The sequence below is a fragment of the Falco peregrinus genome, chromosome 7 (assembly GCF_023634155.1).
Source record: "Falco peregrinus isolate bFalPer1 chromosome 7, bFalPer1.pri, whole genome shotgun sequence".
NCBI lineage: Eukaryota > Metazoa > Chordata > Aves > Falconiformes > Falconidae > Falco > Falco peregrinus.
Genome location: NC_073727.1, coordinates 43,987,955 through 44,007,968, shown reverse-complemented (window position 1 = coordinate 44,007,968; position 20,014 = coordinate 43,987,955). Strand labels below are relative to the sequence as shown.

The 20,014-nt window shown below is 41.0% G+C and overlaps 1 protein-coding gene across 4 annotated transcripts in view; it reads left to right on the top strand.

Moving 5' to 3' along the window:
- Positions 1-20,014, top strand: part of TIAM2 (TIAM Rac1 associated GEF 2) — a 90,995-nt gene that overhangs the window by 6,176 nt on the left and 64,805 nt on the right. For all 4 annotated transcript variants that reach the window (XM_055810283.1, XM_055810284.1, XM_055810281.1 and 1 more), the window contains exons 3-6: positions 2,085-2,520; positions 7,583-7,755; positions 8,804-9,028; positions 19,290-19,475. In XM_055810283.1, coding sequence (XP_055666258.1) covers positions 2,085-2,520; positions 7,583-7,755; positions 8,804-9,028; positions 19,290-19,475 — 1,020 coding nt within the window. The remainder of the gene's footprint in view (positions 1-2,084; positions 2,521-7,582; positions 7,756-8,803; positions 9,029-19,289; positions 19,476-20,014) is intronic.

Here is a 20,014-nt window from a genome sequence, read left to right as displayed (position 1 = left end):
TCCTTCTTGTGCCAGTAGTGGCCCTTCACAGCATACACCTTTTTATATATGTGTCCCATGTTTTTCTTACTAGTGCTTTGGGATTGAAAGAAATATATATTCTTTATAAACTGTTTGTTAATGTTTTCTAGAGAACACTGGCAGTTCCTGGAGAATAGTCAATTAAAATATGGGATTTTGGCACACATGTACAATGGCAGTAATTAAAAAGAGGGTGGAGAAAGCTTCCAGTTTCCCACCAAACTGCAGATGGCTGGCAGATTTGTACGATCTGTGTTGTAGGGTCACTTTGTGGGCATAAATACATTACACACATGATTATTTGCCTCCCTTGATTCCCTGCCTTTATCGTATGTAAAACAAAACTGTTGATGTTTAGGGAGTTACTCTTGGAGAACGCTGATTAACACTCTGCAATAAGATTTGAGGAAGATGCTCCACTGCGAGGAGAAATGGACCCTTGTTGTCAGAAACAGTGATCTGAAAAGCCAGATGCAAACTTCCATGTACCTTAAGAGAATGTGGGTTTCAATTCAAGTTGGCTTTTGTGAGGCCACAAGCAACAGTGTCCTGCTGCTTGAGAAGTGGCTCGTCTGGTGACGCTTGGGAGGGCGTGTGATCCCACTGTTGCTCTTGGCTGCACACTGGAGGTCCTGATGCTATCAAAACATGGCACAGCTTTTCCGCTGCAGTTTTGAAGAGCATCAAGTAGGAAGCAAAGGAACAAAAAAGTAGTTGTTTTCAAAGCTGCTGGTGAGAGCAGCTCACAGGAGACCAAGGTTTATTTACTTTATTCATGTACAGAAGTCTATGAGCAAATAAATGCTTTTAGAGAAGCAGTCTAAACTTGAAAGTATAATAGCTGTATTATTATGGAGGGTAATAGCTTCACTTCTTGAATTGTTTATAGCCACCTCTTCTCTTCCTTCACACTTTTACTGCAAAAGGCAGCAGGTTTTTTGTGTTGTATGTTCTTAAATCTTGGCTGCTTTTAAATAGCATCAGCAATACTTAGGTTGGGAAGACAATAAATGGCTTCTTACAATGGATGTGGTGGTTCTTGACAGTGAAGTTAATCCAAAGAGCTCTGTCTCGGGAAGTATGAAAATCCATGTCCACCACTGGACCCTGGGAGAGTTGAGAGCAGTCAGCACACTACTGGGAAAGGCTTAAGAAAGAAAAGGCCCAGTCTGCCAAGGTCCCACGTCAACAAGCAGTGGCAAGAAATGGGCCTACATTGCCATACGTATCACAAGGCAAAGTGGAAGTCATACCATCAGACTTGAGTATTTCAAATAAAACTGGCCAGCCCTCTCAATACAAGGGATAAAGCTGCACAATGCAATTAGGAGAAAGGCTCATCAGTGCTAGATGAGATAGTCAAGCTCCCAGAGGGTTTCCAGCAAGTCAGAAAATACACACCTCTGCAGTCCGGAGACTGGATTCGTGCCAGTCAGCAACTGCATCTTTCTTTTTTCAAATCACATCTTCTGTTAGATCCGATTTTAGTTAATTGGTCAATACTAACAAGCTTAAAATAAGCTCAACTTTTGACCTGTTTTGTGTTGGTTAAGCACAATCCATATGACAAATATAAAGTGGAGGTAAAATCAGCCTAGCGGTGCTGAAGCTGAATGTAGCTGCCTCACACAAATGGGATGTCACCAAAGTATTGAACACCCTATAATAATAAAGAAAGTTGTGACACTGTTCCTGCTTATACTCAAACAGACATGTAAGCAGTGGTGCCTGAGTTTCAGCCGGAGGATGTGGTTGTCTTCTGTAGTCCTTCAGGTTTCAGCCAGTAGAAGCCCCAGTAGTTACTAGAGAATGTGGAGATTAATTTCAGGTGTCTGAGTTACCAAAGTTTGCAGACGTAGTGGTTAGGGTTTAATGGGGTTCTGCTGAGAAAACCATGAGTGGTGGCACTGACGGTGTCAGTGGCTGCTGAGTTAAAGCCTATGATGTAATGGTGAAAAGAGGTGGCCCTTGATTAAGGAACTGGCCGTGGCTAAACATGAAACAAATTTAAATGCCAAATGAGGTGTGTCTGGTGACTGCTAACAAATTCCTTTTTTGCACAGGAGCCAAAGTGTAAAGATGGGAGTGAATATTTCGACAGCAGAACGGACAACTTCACCATGGACACGCTGGCACCATCGCAGCTCTCTGCTTTGCTGTGGTCACCCGGTTCCAGCCATGTCCTCTCTCAGAGAAGTGAGTCCACCAATGCGGTCAGCAGTGATGCTCTTAGGCAGAACATTTATGAAAACTTCATGCGGGAGCTGGAGATGAGCAGGACAAACCTGGAGAACACCGAGACCTCATCCGAAACGGAAGACTCCAGTGGCGAGTCCCTCAGCTCCTTGGAGCAGCTGGATTTGTTGTATGAGAAAGAGCAAGGAGTGGTGCGCAAGGCAGGGTGGCTGTTCTTCAAACCCCTGGTGACCCTGCAGAAGGAGAAGAAGCTGGAGCTGGTCACACGGCGCAAGTGGAAGCAGTACTGGGTCACACTCAAAGGTAAACCCCTGTGTTGCTCCTTTGGCTCGGCAGCAGTACTTATTTCCATTGTGTCTCAGCAACTTTTCATGCATGCTGGTTTGGAAATTGGAAATGGAAATTCATGCCTAACATTACATAGACGGTCTACCCAGACACTTAAAGTGGAGCATGTGCTTAAGCAGCCCACTGAGTTGAGGTCGTGCTCATGTCCTTGGTATTGCACATGCAGCCTTGCATGTCATGCCATGGTGGGAATTGTTTTGTCTGTCTTCCCCGGTTCTGCACTCACGCAGAATTGAGGATTTGAAGATGCTTTGGAATGTTTGGAGGTCAAAGACCAAACTGAACCAAAACTGAGAAAAATAGGGAAGTTACACCTCTGTCTTGGGAGGAGTCAAAATTTAAGGATCAGGAGAAGTCCCTGGTGCTCAGTTCCCAGTGACAGGCACACAGTTCCTTGGGCTTTGCTACAGGCTTTACTTAAAGTTAGGGTAAGTTAATGTAAAAACGTTCAGTTCATTGCCAGTGCTTCAGGTGGCAACATAAGGAAGAGGTAAACTCCCTGTGGTAGAGCATTTACACATAAAAGTGTGTGATTCAGGGCAGAGGAGGCCCCAGCAGCAGTAGGAGGGGAAGCCCTGTGATGCCTGAGGCTTGGCTGCCATGGACCATTCCCAGTGCTCACTAGTCTCCCTCCTTTCCCTGGATGGTCTTTCACCTTGCCTGCGCCCTGTAATACCAGTCCCTGCTGGCTTTTGGCATGCCCACCCTTGTGTCTCTCCTGGCCATTCCTGCTGTGAAACAGCCCTGTGGGAAGGCAATCCTCTTAAAAGGTGCTGCTGCTGGTGGGCTGCGGTGTCACTGCTGTGCTTAGCGCTGCACTCGCGTGCGTGTTGGTGGTTCAGAGTAATCGAGCAGGTAGGTGTTGCTTCAAGAAGCATATGGGTGTCAGGAAGTGTGAGAAGGAAAACCATCTATTGTGGGGAAGGGGAATTTAATGAGTTCATAGGCTTTTTGTTGGTTTTGTTTTTTTTTTTTTTTGAATTGCATCCAAAGGATTTGCCTTTCAGTAAATATAATGCTAAGTTAATGAGTAAGGAAATGATCAAACTTAATAATTTCCTAGCATATCTGCGTCTGGAGGAGAGAGAATAATAACTTTCCCACAGGTTGCCCTTTTGAAAATTCTGCATGGGTGTAGACTTGAAGAAAAATGAACAGCAAACAGCAAGTGCTGGGAGTGTTGTCCTTGATAATGCTGATTTAAAAGAAGCAAACTCATAAGAACGTAGCAATTCTGCCTAATAATTCAGAGGCCTGTTATCAAGGGATCAAAATGTAGGCAGTCCTAACAGTTTAAATCACTTACCCTGATCATCAGATAGCATGATTCATGCTTACAAGCAGTGTATGCAAAGGAAAAACTGTATCTGAATTCCACCTTCTTACTGTGTTTACATTATGGAGTATGAATATGAGTTTGATCTGCCTCTTATAAAATTCAAGTAGTTTCTAAACAATCCTGTCAAAACTCTAGACTGAAGTACATTATATACTAGTTGTTCATGCATTTCTGGGGTAATGAAACTCTGGGAGGGAATTTAGGTTCTTCATGTTTGGTTCTTCGCTATAAAATTGGCTTATTGGTGACTTGGAACAAATCACGTCCCTTCTTGCTACCCAAATTTCCCCAGCTATAAAAAAGGAATAATAAAATTCTGTAAAAAGCTTTATTAACTTCTAACATTGTAAGAAGTATTAGGTACAGGGCTTTTTACTTCAGATGGCTGGCATGGCTGCATTCATGGTGCCGAATCTCTTCCGCTTTGTTAGCTGTTTTAAATATACATTCCTCATTTCCTTGATCTCATACCTTTATTGTCCTGTGGAGACTTCTGATGCCAAAATAAACTTGCCTGTCTGGATATCAAGGCGTAGTTCTGTTTTCATAATATGCTGTATCAAGATCAAGGCACTTGCTTTGGTTCTCCTTATAGAGGGTTTTGAATAAATCTGTATTTAATTTGTTCTTGAAGTTTAAATAGCCAAGATATTTTAAAATATGACTTAAAATAGCCACATATGCAAATGGAGAACAGCATGTTTCTTTGCACTCTGTTGAGATGTGTTTAATTATAAATATGCAGAAGGCTTATAACCATCTGGTTACCTGCCAGACTTCAAATATACATGTCCTGAGGCCTCTGCTCTACTTTCAGGGCCACCAAGACCTGAGCTTGAATAGTAACCCTTTAACAAGAACTCTCTTTTCTATCTGTCCTGTCTAATTAGTTTATTTTAACGAGGGAAGTTGCTTTCCCTTTGCCCTCCCGCTTCAGTTCAAGTTTTGATTAAAATACTTGGATGATAATCAGTCCCAGTGGGTCTGTCGGAGTTTATGAAACTGGCTGTTTCCAGGGATCACTGGGCTTGACCTGAAGATACACCTGCGGTGCCATACAGCTGAACACACACACAAACCCTTCCAAATTTTTAATTTATGTAAATATAAACCGTCAGGATAAAAAAAAAAAAGACATATCTTTAGTTATCTTTTAGATAGTACGTAGGGGAAATATGGGGTTTAAAATAGAACTTACTTTGCATTTTCCTAAAATGCAGAAGTGGAAGTGGTTGTATTGCCCTGCTGCTGAATACAAGAGGGAACTTGGTTTTGTTGGTTTAGTTTGCCTTGTTATGTTGAAATAATGACAGAAATGCCATGCCCGATTTGCAGAGTGTAACAAACTTACCCTTCTCTTACAACTGCGGAGATCTCCAAGTGTTTGTGTGTCATAAAGAACATCAAGTGAGGGCTGCTAAGGGGAAAGGATAGGACCGGTTCCATAGGATTTGCTCGTACCCTAAATATTCTGCCAGACACTGGACAGTAATAGGGAAAAGTGAACTTAAGTAGTATAGAGGCATTTCTATTTATCAGATTCCTTCCTTTGAAAACTTTTGAGTCATCAGATGATTTGGTCAGTAACCTCTGATACATGTTTCCCTTTTACTTGTAACTGTTGTACATTCATTGGCGCCGGTGAACGCGATGAAATCCATCTGATGGATCTCACTTTTCATACACTTTAGATTTGGGCTGTATGAGGACCAGTGCATTCCACCTCATAACTTTTCACAGCAATTGTGTCCCATAAATTCTAGTAGGCCCAGCTTTCCCCTTTGTCAGATAGAAGAATCAAAACCCCCTTGATTTTGGTTCTGATTCCAGATTTGACCTTTGAGGGAGCTCACCTTGGATTCACATGACTTTGGATGATGTGTGTGGGATTTTTAATACAGCGTTAAGTGTAAATATATTAGAGAATTACTAAAATAAAGGTTGAATTGTTTTTACCTAACTGTTTTAAAAGCATCCACAGAGGAAACATTCCTGTTTTGCAGGTTTAGCTATGTCCCCTTGATATGCACTTCCTAGGCATATTTGCATGTGCATATGTATGCTCAGTATGTCACACTGAGAAATGCCAACAGCTTGAAAATCAGCAAGTCAATCCAAAATCTCAACTTTGGTGCTGCCCTGTGTTGTCATGACTCTGATTGAAGGAAAAACAACAAAGAGCAGGCTAGAGAGATGGCAATGCTGTAGCCCTAGCAAACTCAGTCCTCTACTGTGTAATGTGTAGGGCTTACAGCAGTAATGTATTCATGGATTACTAGGTCCTAAGGGACCACTGTGATCGTTTAGTCAGACCTGCTATGTAATGCAGCCATAGGTCTTCTCTAAATTAATTTCTGAATGAATTTGAGCGTACTGTTTGGAGAAGGCTTGCCTTGCTGGAGAATCCAGCTTCAACCTCAGATTTTTCTAACTGCTTAGGTTATCCTCAGTTTTCAAAATGCATTTATAGTATCTGATCTTAATTCTTCCAGGTTAAACGTTCAGCCGTAATATAGTATTAATTTATCTGCCAAGTTAAAAAATAGCACCAAACCCTCTGTTATTAAACTCCCATTTCCCAGGGGTGAAAGTGATGTTTATTTACTTATTTTCTCTGAATGCACAACTAGCCTAAGAACTTATTCAGAAATCTAGCTTATAACTAGATTATTTTAATAATGCTGTGACCCCTTGAACAGGCAAATCGGTGCAGCTCAGAGTACAGTGGATTGTAACGTGGGGCAGAAATGAAAGGCTAGAGGGGATGGAGGGGAGAGGCCCTTCTGGAGCCAGCTTCACTGCCAAAGGCAAAAAGGCAATGTAGTCATATTGCTAGGGACTGGGATCAAGCCTCCTCTGCTGTCCTCCAGAAGTAATTTGTCTTCTTACACTCAGGATTGTCATCGTCAAAGATAAAGTTTGTTTTCTTGATGCAGGTTTCATACCTTAGATGTTACACTATCTACAAGACTGAACATGCTCAAACTCGGCCCCTTTAAACTATTTTAAGTTATTCAGAAGTGTCTTAGTTTCCGATTTGCAGGTAGATTCAAGAAAATCCAGTTTAAATTTGAGAAGTTTATTCACTAAGCATGTTGTTTGAAGACAAAAGTTTCTGCAAATCTCTAACAAATACAAAGATTTCTTAGCTGGTTGTTATGAGACAGGTGGTTCAATTTAATAAAGAAACACAAAAGCCGATTTAACTAAGATGGAATTAATTTTTCTACATGCTTTAACATTTTAATAGTCTGAGTTTATTCATAGAATCACCGAATGGTTTGGGTTGGAATGGACCTTTGAAGAAGCTTACTCCAACCCCCTGCCATGGGCAGGGACACCTTTCACTAGATCAGGTTACTCAAACCCCATCCAATCTGACCTTGAACACTCCCATATTGAGGTGTCCTGTGTTATTTTTTAAGTCCGTGGACGTTTGGTGTGTCCCTATTAGGTGTCTGATTAGAAACTTTTCATTGGCAAATTCCTCATTAACTTTGCCTGTCTTCCAGTTTAGGAGACCTTCCTTTTTTCTCTGTTTTAAAAGAGGGACAGAACTGATGTTCTTTGTCACTGAAGGGTGTCTTAACTCACAAAAGCATTAATACAAGAGAACTCAAATGGGAGATCCAGAACTTACTTTCTCCTTATGGTTTTCTGTCCCTCTGAACTGCAAAGGTTGTACTCTGCTGTTTTATGAGACCTATGGAAAGAACTCAATGGAGCAGAGCGGTTTGCCTCGATATGCCCTGTTTGCAGAAGACAGTATAGTTCAGTCTGTTCCAGAGCATCCCAAGAAAGAAAACGTGTTCTGTCTCAGCAATTCATTTGGAGATGTCTACCTATTTCAGGTAACAGTATGCTTACATAACTTTGTTGTTGTTTCCATTTTAGGATGCATTTGCGCACATGCATGTATATGATTGTATGTACGTACACATGCACATACACACATTATGCTTGTGCCTTTGACTTACAAATAATAGCATAATTACACTATTAAACTATACTATTACATTATTGATTTAAGTATATGATATACCTTCAGGTATATGGTATTACACCAGTTGGCCCAGTCAGTTATGGTTCAGAAATAAAAAGAACAAAGATCACAAATCTACAAGACACTTTTGCTACCTGGTTGTTACAAGCTTCTAGAAAACCAGCTTTATTATCAGGTTTTTTCACATCTATTATCATTCTACCCTTACAGAATGGTGCGCTCAACCCTGAACCTGCTGGCTTCAAAGACAGTTAGCTTGAGCAAGATGCTGAAAAAAGAAGGCTAAAAATAATATAAAGGTCTTGGCTGCTTAACTGCACTGGTGGAAATGTTAATAAAGAACAGTAATACGTGTCAGTAACCTGCATAGAAACTTCTTGATTCATAGGCACACTTGTAAATATCTCCAGAGTGACTTTGTGCAGATGTATTCACTTTACCTGTCTGTCCTCTGTCCACTAACTTCTCATTTTTTAAGTAAGCAAACACCTCAGACCTTACTTGTAAAATCTCTATTGCCATGTTACCTGCAGACGAGGTGGTTTATCTTTGAAATCTGGTGGGTTTTACCTTAATTGAAGGGTTGAAGGACACAAGTCACACCTTTCCCACAGCTCATGGGACTCTGTTCTGCTCCTGGAGCCCTCACATCTTGCAGGTCTAAGAAGCAGAAGCTGAAGGTTGGAGGCAAGTCATGACAGAGTGCAGGAAAAGCTCACACTTCCTTTGTTTACAGAGTTTTAAAGATAAACCTGTATTTCAGTTGTTTTAAGATAAAGTGCCTAAGATCACAGTGAACCTGTCAAGCACTTCATGTCCTAGAGCTGCTAATCTTTAGATTTTTTTTTTACTGCTCTTCTCTGCTCATAATGTTGCGCCATTGATTTGTTTCACAGGCAACAAGCCAGACGGATCTGGAAAACTGGGTTACTGCCATACATTCAGCCTGCGCTTCCCTCTTTGCGAAGAAGCTTGGGAAAGAGGACACTGTCAGGCTGCTGAAAAACCAAACCAAGAGTCTCTTCCAGAAGATCGACATGGATGGCAAGATGAAAAAGATGGCAGAGTTGCAGCTCTCGATAGTTAGTGATCCAAAAAACAGGAAAGCCATAGAGAATCAGGTACTGGAAACTATTTTTACAGGAACATATTTTTCATTGTTTCTTGCTTTGAGCTCTGCCTGTCTGTGCTTTCTAGGCCTGAGAGTAATTGCGATGGGGATAGCTGGCACGGTAGTTATAATTATTGCCAGGTTTCTACAGCAATCCAGAGCAGTGCAGGAGGTAGGTGCCTCAAAGCTGAGGATCAGACCAATCTGGTTTATGAGCACAAAGCTATTTCTTTTCTTTTCTGGAAAAAATGTAATTAATTTTCACTGGTTTATGATATACTTAGCTGTTAATAATACTTACCCGTTTCGTGGCATACCAGAGAATATACAGCATGTTCTGTGAATTCATTTAATTTATTGGTGAATTGCAGTAGAGATTTAAGAATAGGTACTTAGCAATACTGTTCTGCACCATAAGACAGGATATGAAGAGTACTTTATCCAAAGAAAACCGGAGGAAGGACTGAGGCAGACAAAACCATGTGCTTCATGGTTTGTTGAAATTTAGCCCTGACTAGAAGGCCAGGATCCACTGGGCTTCTTAAAAAGCCCTGTAGGAGTCTAAATGAGAACAAGGAAGTCAAGGCTGGAGTTCTCCCTCCTAGGTGAAAAAGCACTGCTGTGAGTACCGCTGGCAGCCACTGGAGCATTATACCAGTATCAATTCAAAGGAAAGGGGGACACGCAGTCACTAACAGCACTTCTTGTAACACTGTCCGGTTACATGCTGGGAATTTTTTATCTCAGTATCTCAGTATAAGCCCAGGCCCATCACTGCTTATCTTGGGAGAGCTAACATACTAAAGGCAAGATCTTTGCCCATGGCTGGAGCAGACCATCTGTTTGCATCCAGACTTGTGTCTAGATTAATTTTGTTGCAGCAAGAAATGGGCTGAGTCATCAGTTGCCTCCCCCTGCAAATCCAAGTATGTCTTCTGAATACCTGATGCGTTATGCTGATCGCAGTTTCATGTTATGGTGGTAGGAATGCCTGAATCTTGGCTAAAGCAGCAGCTTAGTGCTGAGGAAGATTCACCACTAAGATTTATTTTAAAACAGGAACTGGAACAGCTCCCCCAGAATTTAGTGTTTGTGAGATTTTAGCCAAGCCGTGCCCGAGACAAGAGGTAGGGCAGATTGATAAGCAGCTAGAACTGTTCCTCAGTGAAAATGGTCACCCTGTTGTCTGTATATTGGTGCATAGACATCAGGCCTTACTCTGCTCTCACATCTAGCACATGAACCAGGAATCATTCCAGTGATACCTTATGGAAGTACATCGTGAGGTGTTGACATCTTGCCAGTGTCCCCAGTTTTGCGGGCAGCAACTGGCAAAAGATGCTTTAATCAGACATGCTCAGTGTTCAGGCAAAGACCTCACTACCCAGGGCTTCTCGTGTACTAAACTTGCCTAGTAGTTCAGCCTAATAGGTCTGTGGACTGAGGTTGCTGTATCTTTTATTTTATTAGGCCATTAACAGAAGACATCTGGTAATGTTGACTGGTATTTGAGAGCGCATCCTTGCCTGCCTTTCCAGTCAGGGTAGCTGTGGCTCTGTCATTACTTTAGACTGCACATTATGGCCTCTGGAATAGCAACTGAAGTGTATTTCCTTTGATCCAATACAGCAATAATTATGTTTCTTTGGTTAGTGGAACAATTTTAGTTTCAGGAATTTGATGCTTATAATATTTTAAATTCTTACTATATTGGCTTGAACTTGATGAAGGGCAGACTGACTGGTACTGACTACACTTCAGTCAGAAGCTGTATGAGCAGAGTTCAAAAAGTATGCAGGTTTGTGTAGGGGTTTGTGGTGCAGATGTTCATAAGCCCTTTGAGTGCTCAGATGTTTATAATTTATTTCCAGGTCACTTTATTTCATTGTCCACAGCCTAGTGAGGTGAACGGCAGAAAAACATTAAGCATCTTTTTATTGCAGTAGGTTTTGAGACCTAGAAGAATATACAGCTTTCTAGAGATGTCGAGTGCTTGACACACGATGCACTGAGGAAACATCCTGATGTATATTAACTCAATTTACCCCTTCCCTCATTAGATATTGATGCTAGTAGTTTATTTAGGGTCAGCTGAAGACTATTAATGATGCTGTCTTATACCTGCTAATTAGATGTTCTGTCCTTGAATGACTGCCATTGCTTTCCAGCTGAGTCCCTGGAAGAAGTTGGCTGCATTCTGCTGGAACTGAAATCCACTAGGGCTGTAGAAGATTTATTCCTGTTAATCTTCTGTCTATGAATGTCTCAAAACACTGAATGAGGGCAAACCAGTGAGACAAAGAGTGAGATGGATCATGTGCAAACATCCACTAGTTAGGAAACAATAGATTTATAATGAGGCTTTTCTCCAGTCTTGATCCCTTTGATCTCTATGAAATCTCTCCTTACAGTTGCTGAAGGTTTGTTAGCAAAGTCGCTTCAGAGAAAAGTCAATAGATAACTGGGGTTCCTAATCTTTTGATTTGATGTCTCAGAGATGGGCTTTTGCAAAGAAAAAAAAAAATCTTGTTCTAATTAGTAACAGAGAATTCTTAATATACTTAGTAAGCTAACAATTTAAAAAAAACAGTATTCCTGAGGGAGAAGTCTGTGTGTATGTAGCTCAGTTGTTTAGTAACTGTGGTTGGTTAGTTGTCTTTTTCCCACTTTGAGTAACAAGAGGAATACAAATTCTGGGTTTGGTTTTGTGTAAATTTGGTGGCGTTTTCAATCATGTGGCAGTTATGTTTGATTCCTTGGTGCTGAAGTATATTGTATTGGCAATACTGTAGTTTATAAGTATGCCCTACATCCCATCCTGGAAAACTTCACTGGTGATATATTTTGGGAAGTCAGTGGAAATAGTGTGATTGACTTTGGAAGGACCACGGTGCTTTTTTATGTAGAAAGATGAGGCACAGTCTTAATTTATTCTCACTGGGGAATTATCTTGGAAACTGATTTCTATATCCTTTCTCCTTTTCTTTCCTCTTCCTCAGAAAAGCAACCACCCAACCTCAACTTTCTATTTTGTTTCACATCTGTGTTGATTTAAAACCAATAATTCTCTGCTGAAGACATATTTCACAGGGTTTTGCAAGCAAGCAAAAGCTTTTCTTGTTTCACAGTTACCGTCACCTGAAAGGCAGTTGCTGTAAGGAAACCTGGACTTCTAAAATTCCTATAGGTATTTTAATTTACATACATGTTTCTTTTTTGTGTCCAGCAAAGGGACTGGAGAAGTTCATCTCATACTATCTTTTATATTTGGGGGATTTGCAGGCTAGCGATTGATAAAGCTAGTACTGAACAGAAGTGCAGATAAAAAAATAACAAGGGAAATGTTGGTTTTCTTGTGAAATGATTGTTGTAGAGACTTGATGCCTTTGAACTGGTTGAGAAATATCTTCAGCCTTGCAGCCTAGGTCAGGGATTCGCTCTACCTGGATTTACTTGTCCAATAATAGTAATAGGCTTAGTAACTGTTTAAGAGAAAATGGCAGCCCTTCGCATTGGTATCGTTGGGCAGTTTAGAAGAGATCAATTGAAGCATCTGCAAGAGCGATGTACATACAGCAGCCAGTCCCAGTAGGCCACTGGCAGTGTGGCTGGAAATCCCAAGTCTGCACATACTACCTATAGCCATATGCGTTTATATTACTATATGCAACAAATATGTTGTGGGTGGTGGCTTCCCCCCAGGGTGTAACTTCTCCCCTAAACTGAAGAGAATTAGGATGAAAGGTAGCGAGTTTGAAAATCCCCTAGTGCCGAGATTAATTTCAAAGCCCGTATTTAAAAAACTAGTTTTCCTAGCTGTTTAATCTGCTACAGAAATCACAGTGTTCCCTGTGACTATGGAGCCCTGTCTAACTGCTACTGAACTTAGTGAAAGGCATTATTAGCATTTATTCAGAGCTCTGTTAACAAAATGTTGCACCTTAAGTAAAAACTGGGGCTGTCTGTGCCTGTGGGACTGGTTTTAATGGGATGGAAAATCTACCTCAGTGAGGGCACTGCAGCTCTGGGTGTATTTTATGTACTTGTTACATAAATCTATTCTGTTGTCTCAATTTAGAACAATAATATGAATAATAGTTGCTTAAAAGCATTCTGGGTTTTTCTCTTCAAATTTTAGTATGTTGGTATAATGTTTTCCAAGCTATTCAGACATTTCTGACGTGATTCATGTTTTCTGTGCACATGATACTTAACTTACTTATCAGATGGGTTATGAACATAGGTATTTACTTGCAGGCACTGAAATGATGAGGCATTAATGAGAAGAACAGGCACATGCTGGGAGCTATTTTTTATGGAAGTTTTTGTATGTGTCCTACAACTAAAAGTAGTTTATCTGTTACCATGAAAAAAAGCGGGGGGATCAGTAAGGTGGTGGTCTGTTTACTCTAGGTAGTCATTAAATCCATTAGTGCCTTTCATTCCCTTCCCTGTAGTGGTCTCTGGCTTTTTATACAGAGTTCATTACATTGTTTTGTTTAAAATGTACCTGATTCTTTCTCTTTTCTCTCACATGTATAGGAAGATGATTGGAATAGTTTGGGCAATTTTATTCTTTGGGCTCCCCAAAGCCCAAATTTCATGTCTTAATTTTCTATAAAGCATCTGATGAAATATTGGCTGACATTCAGATAAAAACTCACAATAATAACACTGACAGAGAATCTATTCAGGGAACTTTGCTAGCACTTACCAGTTTTCCTGCATACAGATTCAATTTGAATTGCAATACAAAGTTAGTTTTCTTTCTTCCATACCTTCCTAAATTAAAAAAAAACATTACCTAAACTTGTTAGAACAGGTCTTCATTTTGGGTGGTCTTTGAACTGGCTAGAGCAGAGCTCTGTTTTCCGAGAGCTTCAGTATGATTTCTTTACAGGTGTCACTCGTCAGTGTAGGATGGTCCCTCCCTACACCACTAGCAAAATCCTTCTCTTTAGTAGTAGTAGACTGTCACTAAGGAATGAGGTGAGTAGGCAGTCAGAAAGTTAGGGAAGGTCACGTCCATTTCCCTCAATGCTGTAATTACTGTTTTGCAGGTGAGTGAATTTCTGTCTTTGTTTCACAAAGTTTTAGTATAAAATAATGAAAAATGAATAAACTGTTACAGAATGTGGAATTGCATAGCATTATTTCATACAATAAAGCTGGTGGGGGAGTGTGTACAGAAAGGGCTGGTTTTCTGATTTTTGGGGAGGGCCAGCTGGGGACTAAGATTCAGTGGCTTTCTTAATTACATCCCTAGCTGTAGATGTACATGTGGTACCGCAAGTTTTAATCAGTTTATTGACAAGAATGTAAATTGGGTACACGTGTGTGCACTTTTGTGCTATCACTGGTATTGGGAATAAGATTTCCTCTGTCTGTTTTGGTTAGAAATTATGAAAATTCTGTCCTTCCAAACCAAGCAGAAAGATTGCATTTATTGTAAAAAAGCTGTTGTCTTCTTATTTCAGGAAGTTTTCTTAACCATTTTTAAAGTCACTAGGCAGAATGAAGAACAAAGGGTATTGTTAATTGCACATCATTGTTGATGTACTCTATCACATTCCTTTTATTTCTTTCAACCAAATGTTATGACAGCATCTCTGTAGTGTCCTTTAAAGTAATGGAATTTCTGGGAGAGTGATGGTTTTGCTTTTTAAAGTTCTTTTTAGGAAGTAATGACAATAAAAATCTTTCCCGTGTCCCCAGAAACCAAGTGACTCATTTATCCAGATGGGTACAATATGAATTGTGTCTGAGAACCAGGGACTGGAATGCAGAGTTTGGTGGTGTTTGTAATGTGGTTGAAAAGCTGTTCGTATAGAAAAGTGGCAGAAGTTTCTTTTAAATCCATAGAGTTCCCTGCATCAGCTTGCAGAGACATTTTCCATCTGGGAAGAAGATGTTGCGTAGGGGAAGATTTTGAATTTTTACTGCTATAGATAGTTAATTGTATCAACGAGGAGCTCGTGTTTCTGCATGGTATATTACTAAATCCAATCAGTTTCAGAGGCTTAAGCACTCAGTTTTCTCAGAGTTTGGCCCTCCTCTCTGTGCATCTTTTCTTTTGTGCTGCCTTAAAGAACTGCCAAGTGGAAAACTGGTATTTTGTTGTCAGGTGAGCTGTCCAGGAAGTTTCTTCCATCCTTCCTCTAGGTCCTTTAGAAGTATTGCTACCTTGAGTTCATATGGTGTCATTTCTGGCACTGCTTTCACCATTCACATACTGATTTGGATTTTATTATGTGGAACTCTTCTTACTTGGTACAGAACAGATTTTTGAAAATGAGACAGTCCTTCCGCAGCCCTGCAAAAGACACTGTTTGGACTGTAGTATAAGAAGGATAAGGAGCCGGTGACTTTCCCTGAGCCACACTGTTGGCACTGCCTTCACTGGGACGGTCAGGGCCCTCTCTTTTACAGTCTGAAAACCTCAAGCATGTTCGAATGGAGGTAGAGGTGCCACTAGAAATGTCACCTGCAGAGAGAACTGTATAGCATATAGGAACTGTGGATCCCTATGTCACCTGCTGGAAACCACTGCCTTTCCAAAGCTTTTTCTGTAGAGTTTACCTATAGAGAACCTAGCAGGGTTATTGAATTAACAGAGACCGGCTTTCAACCATCTTCCTTTAGCTCATCTGTTTGTGTGATTTCAAATTTAATTAATTTATGATTGTTTCTTAGTGGCTGAATAGATTTTTCACCACATTGCGAGGAGAATTGACTATTTATGTTCTGAAAATGATCATTACTGCTAAAGTACTGCCAGAAGTACCACACTGATGTTCCTTTGTATGTTAACTCTTAAAAACTCATTCCTGAACTCACTCATGCAAAAGCTCATCCCCTCATGTAGCACTCCCCACATAGTTACTTTCTTGTCCCTGTGCCTTGTTCCTTGCATGAGTTCCCCTGGTGGCCTGGGCTAAATAATTCATGCCCCTAACTCTTAAGGCTTCCCACATTTTACTCCTTTCTGTCCCTTTGCCACAGCCTCCTTTTTCTCTCTGACTTACAGGGATCCTATTAGGCCAAATAAATTTACTGGGGTGGCCCCTCTTGGCCGTTCTCGCAGTCATGCTGCCACTAAACCTAGAAATCCTTGCCGAACATTTGCCTGTACTGAGAATGACATCCTCCCTTTCCTCTAGGAACAGCTTGAGATGCTTTTCCTAGAAATTGACATGGAGGTTTTGAAGCAGTGTCCGAAAGAGGATGGTTTGGGATGCCCTGGGTGCTGCAGCTGACGGTGCAGGCAAGCACAGCAGTGGAGCAGGTCACACGAGAAGTGTTTCACAAGTGCTCGCAGGTTTTGGCACAGCTCGAACAATGGGCCTTATCTCCTGCAGACTGGCTTTGTGCTGCTGGTAGCCTTTGTCACCCATTCCATTCTCACGGCTGTCTGGTGCATCCGCTTTTTCCTGCTCGCTTTCGAGCAGATTTCAAAAGGGCTGTTTTGTCTGTGCATGATGAAGTTAAGTCCTTGAGCCGTCTTTTGGGCGGTCCTCCCACGTGGGGCAGAGATTTGCCTTACACAATAGCAGAATAAGGAGTGCAGCAGTTAGTCTGTAGGCTGTAAATTAACTTCATGGACCAGGTCATACTGTGCTTTGAAGTTGTTGCTTCTTTATTTGTGTGCTTCCCCTGTTTAGTCTTCAACAATATAAATCTTTAGAAAGAATTATCATAGTTTAAAAGGCTTAGACAAATAGCAGCTGGTATTGGTTCGTGGTCTTCGATTGGTTCCAGACATCCCTGGTTTTGATAAGACTACAAGACAATCCCAGAAATTCCCTGCCTACAGCTTTTGCTAATGCCATTAAATGTAACATCACGATTACCAATGCTTTTGGAGCTGATTAGCTAGCATCCTGCATGACTGATAAACACCTTAATTTAATTATTTCTTCTGAATGTCCTCATGTTGTACCCCACTCCCCCTTCTTAGGTAATCTTTATTTTAAAATAAAACTTAGTACAAATGTATAATGGGGATTTTGGAGAAGGCCTCAGAAACACAAGGGTGCCAGTGTTCAGCTCATGCTCAATGGAGGCAGAATGCTCCACTTCAGCAGCGCCCAAAACAAGCCTTGCTCTGTTCCTGAGCTATTCAAAGTTGGATTGGCTTTGTACCCACGGAGGTGTCATCCCACAGGAAAAGACTTCACCTGAGCTTGTAGCTTTTGGCTTTGTGAAAAGCTGACAACCATGTTTTCGTTCTAGTTCGATGTTGACACAGTGAAAGAGCTTGTCACAAAACCTCCTATTGGAGTCGTCCCATGCGTAAAGTACTGGCAAGCAGAAAAACGATCTGTGAGCGGTGTCTGAGAGCACAGAAGGAAGCAAAATAAAGGGCAATGATTGAATAAACCCAAGAAAAAATGACAGTTCTTTATGGGGGCGCAAAAGATGCATTTATGAATGTCTGTGGTGAGGGATTAGATCAAGCATCTTTGTTATGTGTATGTCTCTGTCCTTTTCCTCTGGACTTTTAGGAATTGCTTTCATTACAAGCTTTTGGAATTCTGTCTTTTGCTTTTAATAGTCATTCCCTGAAAGTTTTTGGGGTTTTTTTTCAGTGTAGTGTAAATTACAATTTTGCATTCACAGTATATTGTCTTCGCTTTCTTCGCCCTACCTGCCAGATAAGTATTTGGCTTCAAAAGTATTGCCATAAGTGACACCGCAGTCTGTGAGCACATGCGTAGGGAAGCCAGACTAGGTAAGGTCTCTATCAGCTGTGGTACGAGTCTTAGCGCCGTTTTGTTAACAGGGCCTTCTTCACCCTTTGCTCACTTCTTCATTGTTGAAAGTAAGAGGCAAGATGTGCCTTGTGGTATTTGGCAGCATTATAAGGGAACTGAACTGATTTTGCTTCTAGACGAGCCTGTGGGTCATAGTCTGCCTGAGATTTTTATTATACTTATCAATTTGTTTTCTAAGTCACAAAGGTGCTTGCCCCAACCTTGGCTAATCTCAGTGTAACGAGCTAATGTCCTGTGTGCACAGGGGCGTGTGGGGTGTGCCGGCGAAAGGTATGAAGTCAACATGTGTTGGAGAAAACGTGATGAGCTTTCTCCACAGCCCTAAACCACTTGTTGGACAACCAACATGCGGTGATTGGAGCTGACACTGGAAGATCAGTGTTGTCAGGGGATTTTAACAACCTTCAGTAGTACATGAACTTGGTATACATTAACTTAATGAACATGCCTTTTCTGCCTTCCCATGTGTGAATGTGCCTACTCTGTTAAACACAGCCGCCTTTTTATTTGTACTGTTGATCAGTATCAAGGTATATTGTACACTGTGAAGCAGATTTTAGCTGCAGCTACCAATCTGTAAGTTGGGGAAGTAAGAAGCAAAATTTGACTTTTGTGCAGTGCATAAGAATCGTAAGTGTCTGCGTAGATGAGTGTGTATCTACTTGTACCAATACTTGACGTCTGTCATCTAAGCCTTGATTCAGAACTTTGCCTAGGAAATATTTGAGACTTCACTTCCCTAATTGTACATTGAAACTGGATTAAGTGGTCTGTTAGATCGCATATGCCTCTGTTAGAAGTGTTTAAAATTGCATGAAGGGTAGGTATACATTCTTGCTTTTGATCCAGTGGTTGGTATTGCACATATATAGCTCATTTTTGACGTTTGCCTGAGTGTAAGCATGCCTTAGCCTGTTAGTCAGGTAAAGAACTGCACATCCTTGTGTTGCCAATATTGTCTGCTCTTTACAGATGGAGAGGCCATAGGACAATAGTAAAGAATGAGCAGGACCTATCAGAGTAACTACCAAGCTTTGCACAGTGCCTTCGCTTTTACAGTGCATTAGCGTAGCTATGCTGCTTTGCTTTCAGCCAGCCAGCTATCCAATCTAAGCTCGTAAAAATGAAGGAAACAAAACTAATCTCCAAAAAGGAGAGAAAGAAGGGAGGCGGGGTGCAGGGGGGAAGCGCCTTTGTGAACCACAGGGTTGTGTTTTTATGTAACTGCTTTTGTGGCTATCAAACTACCCAAAGTTCACAGTATGTTCATCTTGTCAGTATGCATTTAAGACCACCAGCTTTGTTTTATTTCAAGCCATCTTTTGGGTTGATGTAACACAATATGACTGAATGTGTTTTGGCATGGAATAACTAATCTAATCCATATACTACCAGATGAAAGCAATTTACTGTGGGTTTGGGGAAGAGCTCAAATTTTCAGCGCAGCCTACAAAGACATTTTTCCCCTTTTAATTGTCCCTTTTTATATCTAAACAGATCCAGCAATGGGAACAGAACCTGGAAAAATTTAACATGGACCTTTTCCGAATGCGATGTTACCTAGCCAGTTTGCAAGGTGGGGAGCTCCCAAACCCAAAGAGTCTTTTGGCTGCTGCCAGTCGTCCTTCAAAATTGGCACTGGGGCGGCTCGGCATTTTCTCTGTCTCATCCTTCCATGCACTGGTAAGTCCAAATGCACTTTTCATGGGTGTGTTACACAAAGCCATTGTTAATATTGTACTTAAATGTGGAATTGTGCTGGGGTAGTACATGGCTGCACCCACATGTGTTGCCTGGACAGCCCTGTTCCCTTCTCACACTTTCTGCCTGTTCTGTGACTGCAGATAATTTTTCTTTTACAGAGACAGACTTTTAAACCATGAGGAATATGTCCATAACTTTTTTTTGTCCCCAGAACTGGGTACTTCTGACCCATACTTAAAAAAAGAAACAAACCAAAATATTCCTCCAGAATATATGTAAAAGAGTCATTGTGCTGAAATTTTGTCACTGCAATTTCACCTCCACTGAGTTAAGAGTTTAAAGTGTAGAGGAGCTAAGTTGCTTAGAGTGAAAAGAGCCTGACGCTGACATTTCTGAAAGTGGTTCAGGTGACTCTGGGTTGAGTTGATCTTTTTTGGAGGTCCAGATGGCTCCATTTTTCAGAAACAGTTTGATACCCTTCTGAAAAGGAAGTATTTTTAGAATAGGCTAAAACTACA